The following is an 8,462-nucleotide window of genomic DNA, read 5'->3' on the forward strand; positions in this document are numbered from 1 at the left end:
AATAGATCCCATCTTGGAAACATCATACTCCTCAGATAAGCCATGTATATGATCATCTTCATGAATTCATATCCCAAACAAAGAGAGAATCAACATAAGTGCGAATTGTAGCCAAATATTCCTTGACAATACCAGTTTCCTTGCAATATTTTTCAATAGTATTACATACTTCATGGAATGTATAATAGTGAATTACCTTATTTTTGAAAGTGGCAGTCATAGATGCCACAATCTATGTAGAAAGAGTGAGATTTTGCATACGCTATGTCTTGAAAGATTCTGATTCTTCATCAGTTGCATACACTAATAAAATTTAGTGCTATTTAGATGATTTTTCATCTCAAGACTTTAAATTGTGAGTAACGCTTGATACCTCCATGTGAAGGAATTATCCTCATTCAGTTTGTTCGCAATAGGTGAGAAAGATTTTTTGTTTAATAAATCAGATATAGCAGAACTTTAGAAGGTTCAATGCATAGAAAAAAACAAAAAGGAGTCTGAAAGAGTTGAGAGAGAATAAAAAAACTGAATTGCTATGTTATTATTGAATTCATCATTGTTACTTGCAAGCTAAGACAACCACACGTATATATAGCAGCAACTCTTAGCAAGAGAGCATATACAACTAAGATTATTTTTGACTAACTGACAGACTTTATACAAAGCAATCCAATCCAATGTACCTTTAAAAGTACTAACAAATCCAATATACAACTAAGATTATTTAAAATTCAATAAAAGTACTTTTATTTTTTTAAGAAGTACTAACAAGCAATCCAATCGGACACTTGGAAATCCATGATCTTCTACTGTCCACAGAATTATATTCCAGGTTGCCACATCTGACATCCCACTTAGAATCTGAATGTCTACCACCTTTCCATTTCGTAAGAATGCAAAGCGATGCTTCCTTTCTGCAGTGATTGTCTTTCAAGTGTATTTGGAAAGACCATATCTCTTCATTGATCCACTCTATTTCTCTCTCGGCATGTTTGATTTTGGTTTCTACTGCACGCTTTTTCTTCCTCATCTCCATTAACTCATCACATATAAACTATTTAAAGCAAAATTAAAGGAGACATGCGCGAAAATGTAAGCCATTGGGACTAGAAATGAAACGTTACACTGCATTACTTATATTTAAGCCGTTTTTTTCTTCCCTTTCTTTCTATTTTGTACTTTTATAATTAATTGCTAAATGCTTCCTTATTTTTATTATGATTTTTCTTTTTTTCTTGGAACTAAATAAAAGAAACAAGGAAAACAACAAAATCTTATTATTTAATGGTTCTTTTGGAAGAATTTAAAACTAATAAAGAAAAGAGTAGGTTTGGTTAATAAAAAATGTTATGTACACACTCAAAATTAGTTACTAAATCGGTTATTATGTATTTATGTATATAAATACATATATTGTTTAACTTATTTTTAATGTATATTTTATATTTCAACGTATATTTTATATGAGTAGCTGATTTTTTGTATACACATTACATGATTGAAATAATAATATAATATATATACTAAAGACACGAATTTTGTTTTTAATACATACATAACAAATACAACAACAAAAGTTAAATTTTTGTATTTTTCATAAAATTTCAATTACCAATGTTAATATATATTCTTATAACATGTTAACTAAAGTCCAAACAAAATGAAAAGCCAAAACATTTTGATTAAAAATGTTGAAAGCATTAAAATGAAAGTAGAAATAGAATAATATATGAAACAAGGAAATAGCAGGACTTAATGTAGGGTATGTGAAATTCTAACCTTGACTTGGTTTTTCAAACATTCTCTTAAGTCACATGTGATATCCTTTTCCACTTTTTTCAACTGTTGAAGTAGTGTGTCATAATTCTGATTGTAAGGATAGTAGCTGTAGCGATATGTCCATTGTATCTGAAATAACTAAAAAGGTTTGTAGAAACTATATAAATGTTTACATTATTATAAGTAGGGTTAAATCAGGCTGCCTCTTATGGAGTTAGACCTGTCCTGTTTTAGATTTGTTCTACTTATAAATAAAAATTTGTGGAGGAATGCTAGAAGGTCATCACATATATTTATTATTTTTGGCTATTATTTAGTCATCAATGATTAAAGAAAAAAGGACAAATAGGTCATTGGCTTTTTGTCTCGCGGACATTTTTATCTCTCACTATTTGAAAATACTTTTAAGTATCTCATCTCCTTAAAAGTTGGACAGATTAGTCTCTCCATACAAATGCCTCTGTCAGACCCAACTTTTAAGGAAGGACTAATCTGTCCAACTTTAAGGAGGTGAGAGACTTAAAAGTATTTTCAAATGGTCAGAGACAAAAATGTTTGCAGGACAAAAGGTTAGGGACCTATTTGTTATTTTTTCATGATTAAAAGTATGAGATATCGTATATTGTTGAATTACTAAACTAAAGAAATTAAACTAAATGAATTGAGTTGATGACTAAATGATGAACAAAGATAATAAATTCTGATGACTTCTTAACATTTCTCTTTTAAAATAGTATATTAAACATCTAATTATTTATCTATCAAATCTCTTTAATAAGTATATCAAACCTTTTTATTTGTATCTCATATTTAATTTTTAATTCAATATAAATTTTTTGTATGTTAACAAACTTATTAGCAGGTTTTAGGTCATTTCCGACAAGTTAAAATTTTTGAAAATCATGGACTCAAATATCTAAAATTTCTCTAACAAACCACTGTAAATTATATATGATGAGTTCTATGCAGATATGATTATAAACGTTATGCTGGATATGAAAATTGGATGAAACTTAAAAAGCGTACCTAAAATCAATGTCACACTATTTTAATAATTTGACATCACTTATTAATTTTATTATAATTTTGTTTTTTTGCTTTGTAAATTAAAAAGTGTTGCCAAATAATAAAAATTGTGACCTAAAATTTTGCTACACTTTTAAGTATCGTCAAAATTACCATCAATACCATCGTTATAATCATAGCCACCATGGACTGTACTCTCTATATATATTAGATAAAAGAATAGAAATATTTTAGTCTTAGATAAATTAAACTAACAAACTTACATGCAAAAGTTAATATGGTTATCATTATGGATAAAAAAAAGTTAATTTATGTAGTTTGAATTTTATAAATAAATATTTATTTGGGCTTAAATAAACTTTTAAAATAACCATTTATTTAAAATCCAAGGGATTGATGATGCCAATGTTACTTTATATAAAATAAAACAAAAGCTATAAGAAGAGTTCTGAAATTACAATTTCTCTAAGTTCTGTCAAATGTGAAGTTGAAGTAGTAGTGTCTGATTCTCTCAGCTGCTGCTGGTTCACATTTATCTTCCTTAGGACTGAATTTTCTTGAGCCAAATTTTTGCTTGTGTGTAGCATCTTCAATGTCAACTAAAGTCATCACAATTCACAAATATATATATCATTGACATTCTATCTTGTAGCAAGAAGATGATAAAATATCAAATGAGTTCTTTTAATTAGGAAGACATACAAGTTCTTTCCCTCTGCGTTTTATTTCAAATGACAGCAGATCTAGTGCTTGATACAGTTGAGTCAAGATCTTCTTTTTCTCTTCAATACTTCCATTAATACTGTTCAAGTAATATGTTTTCAGATTATTCATCCTTTGAACCAACTTTTCCCTACCAAACTGCAAGAAGAAATTCCTAACAAGTTAAGGTTGTGTCATATCATATTATATTATTGCTTTTTCTGATATCATATATTCAGTGATGGATTTTGAAAATTTTGATAGTAGAAGACAAAACATATATCATATGCCAATAATTAATATTAACATAATAGAAACAGATGAATAGTGAATACCATCATCATATATTATCCAAAAAATTTCTAAATTTTAGTGGAGCCAGTTACCCACAAGTTCACACAAAGATCCGTCCCTTATCATAAACATTTGTTTCTCAACAAATAAATTTACTGAAAATAATAATCCAGTACAATAATTTTGGCTATAAACAATAATATTATGCAACATATCTTAGATTGTGTTTGGTTTTAAGGACAGGACACTGAGAACAGGACAAATGGATAAAGACACAAAGATTAATACTTTTATATTTTATTTGGTGATAAACTGAATATAAGATAGAACAAATAATAAAAATTCTAATTTACCTTCATTTTATCTCTCACACAAAATTTAGAATAAAAAAATAGAATAATAAAACATATAATAAAAAATTGATAGGAATAATGAAAGAAAAAATTAAAAAATAAATTATGTTTCCATCAAGTGTTTCTGTGTTCTTTTTTATAGGAATGACAAAAAATACACTAATTCAGTGTTTCAGGACAATGTATTGTCCATGTTTAACCTGCCGAATACAATTTTGTATCTCTGCCGCTTGGATAACACTTTTTTAATATTTAATTATAATTTCAAACAGCATATTATTTATAGTAAAGAGGAATGCTAGGACGAGCAGATTTTGTAAGTTGTAATCATCAATTAGCCATCAATAGTGTATTTAATGGTGTGAGATTTCATCTAATAGTGGAGAATCACTCATTTTTCTTTTGTTGGCTAAGTGCTGGCTAAATTTTAATAAATCTGCTAGCCCCTAAACTTTCTCTATAATAAAATTGCCTAATGGAAGCAGATACAAGCGTAACTTTTTGTGAATAAAAATGCTGTTCTTAGAAGACAAATGCGTTTTATTTTTAACTTCAACTTATAACACCAATGAATCTTTTGCAATTCTTCGTATTTAATTGATATATGAAGATTAAAACAGAGTAAAGACACAAACCATATTAATTATTTCACATACCACTTTGTCTCTGATCTTTTCAGATATCCGAAAAATGTGTTCATCCTTTCTCTCAAACAACCTTAATACTTGAATAACATTGCTATCCATATCTGAATCTTTTGGCCAAATTTTGACAACACAAAATGTCATCGCTTGCTTGTATGCATGTTCCTGGTCAAACTTATTCTCTTCTTCGCGATCCATTATTCTGATATCACTACCTCTAGCCTAATAAATAATCTTCATATGAGTTAGCATATATCGTAAAAGTAAGAAGTCAAATAAATTTAATATAATAATGTACTTACTGAAAAATTTTTGGCTTCAAATTTATTCTTTGCAAAGTAAATAACTAAATACTGCAAATTAAACCAATAGAAAAGAAACTACTAACCACAAGACAGAGTTTAGTAGTTACTCTATGAATGAAAAGATATGATTAATTTTTATTATATAAGATTCTGTCCTTAGTTTGATTGAAGTTGCTATATATAATATATGGTCACTTACTCATATTCTTGCACCCCACGCTAAGAAAGTCAACGGTCTCTTATATACGTAATAAATGTTATTTGAACAACTCCATATAACACAACTCTATTTATTTATTTATTGATGATGGGGAAATGCATAATAATTATGGGTGGCAGTATTATATGTGATATGATATTAGCAAAAGATTAGGATAAACAAATAATTATTTATAATGTGAACAATCACAACATTGAAGATTTAGACTTATTGATTGCAAACTTGATTTGTTCTAATTTAATTTAATACTAATGTAATTATTTGATTTGTTCTATTATTAAAAACGACTATGTGAAAATATTTGAGTCAACTAGGATTTGTTATACGTATGGACGTTGTATTCATTTAAAAAAAAAGTATAGAACAAATCAAATAATTACATTAGTATTAAATTAAATCCTAGTCATCAATTAGAACCAATTAGGATAAAAAATATTTTAAAAATAAAAATTAGCCAATTATGTTTTGGAAGTTTTTTTGTTTTAGGTTTTAGATGTTTTTTTTTTAATTTTAGATATTTTTTAATTTTTGAATGTTCTTTTTCTAATATTTTTTAGATATCTTGTTTTAATAGGTTTTATAATTTTAAAATAATTTTGAATATCTTTTTTGTTAGATTTTTTATGCTTCTTTTTATTACGTTTAGATGTCTATTTTTATTAGAAATTTTAAAATAATTTTTAAAATAATTTTGGAATTTTTTACATGAATTTTATAATTTTAAATATAATTTTGAATGTTTAAAATTTTTAAAATAATTTTGCTAGCATCGGATTGCCACTTGCACCCAATGTAGCCACCCCAAAGTTGGTAAATTGGAGATTATAATTTGTGTTATCACTCTTTCACTATTTTTTTTCTTTTTTAGGCTATGCTATTTTGGTTCGTGAGAGTTACTAGTAAAATAGTTGGAAACTGAAAAAATGAAGATTTTGGAACTCAATATTTTATGATTATTCAGCGGTCATTAACTCTTTCTAATTTTTTATATCAATCACTTCTTTAACCCTCTATGCTTAGTTTATATAGCTTTTTTTGACATTTTGCTTTTTCATTAGAAGTAGTTGTAATATATTTATGGTTTTGATTAATTTTAATGTGTGAGTTTTTTAGCTACCGTCAATAAACAGTGTGTAAATATAGCCTATTTTGTGCAAATTGATAAGCTGAATTTGGTTCTAAAGGAGAATTCTGATTATGAAAGACCGCTCGAGAATCATATTCTTTCTAACTTAACTCTGGAAAACAACTCTGTTAAAATTCTTAGAAGTTGAAGAAAAAGATATAGCAAAGGTATGATTGTTGATCACGTAAGAAGAATACAAGAGAAAACCAATGTACTATATAATATATGCACAAGGACAGAATTAAACTAACCGTTATTAATGTGAACAAGGACAGAATTAAATATTTAGATTTATTAATTGAAAACTGATTTTTTAGATTTTACAGTTATTTGACTTGATTTACTTTGATTTAATTTAACACAAACATAATTATTTGATCGATTCTATTATTAAAAATGATTGTGAAAATATTTTTTGTCCAATTTGAATGCAAATTATGTGTTGTGTATGGGTGAACTGGAAACTAAGGGAGTGCTTAGTTCAGTTTTTCCATAAATTGAACTGAAATTGCACTAAACCATTTTAAATAGTTTAAAAACTGAACCAAACTACTTTGTCACAAAAGAAATTGGTTTTAAACCGGTTCATTATAATAAAATTAGTTTTAATTGAAAAAATTAATTTAAATTGGTTTATAGGCTAAAGCTAGTTTTCACATCCTCTCTCTCCCCCTCTCTCTCTCTCCCTCCCTCTCCTTCTTTCTCCCCCTTCCCCTTTCTCTCTCTCCCCCTTCCCCTCTCTCTCCCTCTCTCTCTCCTTCTTTTCTCTCTTTCTCCCCTTCGCCTTTCTCTCTCTTTTCTCTATCTCTGCCTCTTCTCTCTCTCTTCCCCTTCATCTCTCCCTCTCTTTCTCTCTCTTCTTCTCCTCTCTCTCTTTCTCTCTCTCTTTTTCCATTTCTCTCTCTCTTCCTCTCTCTCCCCATTTTCCCTCTTTCTCTCTCTCTCTCCTCCTCCCAGTGAAAACGGTATACTACCTTTTCTTTGGCCGGATTCTTCTAAGGAATAATTTCAGACTTGGATAGATAGGAATATGAGTAAGAGAAGGAGTTTTTTACGGTGATCTAGTTTGTGTGGAAGGGTAGAAATGAGATCAACAATGTTATGTTTGATGAAAAAAGAATGAAACTTGATATAGTTGTTTCCTGTGCTTCAAAGTGGAACCGGGAGAAGGAGAAAAGAAGAACAGCTAGCCCAAACCTTTTCATGTAGGTGTGGCGCGACAACTCGTTCGGGAATGTTTAGGGTCCATGGGGAGTATTAAGTTTCTACATTATTCAATGATGTAATAAGTTTTTTATTTGTGTTGCTATGGTTTCTTTAGGTGGTGCCTTCTACTAGTTGTTTAGGATTTTGTGTAAAACCTAGTTAATTAATGACTAATTAACCAATAAATTAGAATTTATTCTAGAAAGTCAAAAATGTGATTTTTATGGCTTAATGTGATAGAGGAGATTGAAACGAGAATTTTGATACCAATTTTAAAGAAATCGGCCCAAGATTGGACCGAACGGACCAAACCGGACCAACCAGACCCATATTGGGCCCTTGGCCGAACCAAATAAAACCTAAAATCCTAAAAATAGCACTCTCTCTCCTCACTAAATCCTCAAACACGCTGGAAATGGAAAGAGAAAGGGGAAGAACACTCTTCCAAGGTTCTACCCTTGTTTGATCTTTAAACCACTATAACTTTTGATCCGGAGCTTCGATTGTCGCACCGTTTATGGCCACGCGTTCAGCACGACGAGCTCTAAAAAACTCACTACTTTGTTCTTGAGGTAAGTCATGATTTTAGTTCAGTTCTTCAGCCCTTAAATTCGAATTTTTGGATAAAAAGTGTTGAGATTTTAGACTCTTTGATGTTATAGGATCCAACTAGTTTGAAGGAGAGGCTTAATCTTGTCTTCTTGATCCTTGGTTGTGGTAATATTCTCAACCCTAGTGGAATTTGTGTATTTATGATGTTTGGGTATTGAGTTGTTATGTTCGAATGTGATATTGTGGTTTAGGAAG

General features: G+C 29.1%; 1 protein-coding gene across 3 annotated transcripts; it reads right to left on the reverse strand.

Annotated features, from left to right (window-relative positions):
• Nucleotides 1-517: 517 nt before the first annotated feature.
• On the reverse strand, nt 518-5,255 carry LOC112737819 (uncharacterized). Of its 3 annotated transcripts, none has more exons than XM_072211531.1 (6): nt 5,101-5,255; nt 4,811-5,020; nt 3,508-3,666; nt 3,264-3,404; nt 1,780-1,908; nt 518-1,054 (listed from the first exon to the last, which is right to left on the reverse strand). In XM_072211531.1, the coding sequence occupies exons 2-6, from the start codon at nt 4,994-4,996 to the stop codon at nt 755-757; spliced, it is 915 nt and encodes a 304-aa protein (XP_072067632.1). In that variant the 5' UTR covers nt 4,997-5,020; nt 5,101-5,255; the 3' UTR covers nt 518-754. The 3 variants fall into 3 exon arrangements, with proteins under 3 accessions (XP_072067632.1, XP_025643725.1, XP_072067631.1); XM_025787940.3 differs by having other exon boundaries at nt 1,780-1,917; XM_072211530.1 differs by having other exon boundaries at nt 1,780-1,917; nt 5,187-5,250.
• Between the last annotated feature and the right edge of the window lie 3,207 nt (nt 5,256-8,462).

This window comes from Arachis hypogaea, chromosome 13 (genome assembly GCF_003086295.3).
Source record: "Arachis hypogaea cultivar Tifrunner chromosome 13, arahy.Tifrunner.gnm2.J5K5, whole genome shotgun sequence".
Lineage (NCBI taxonomy): Eukaryota > Viridiplantae > Streptophyta > Magnoliopsida > Fabales > Fabaceae > Arachis > Arachis hypogaea.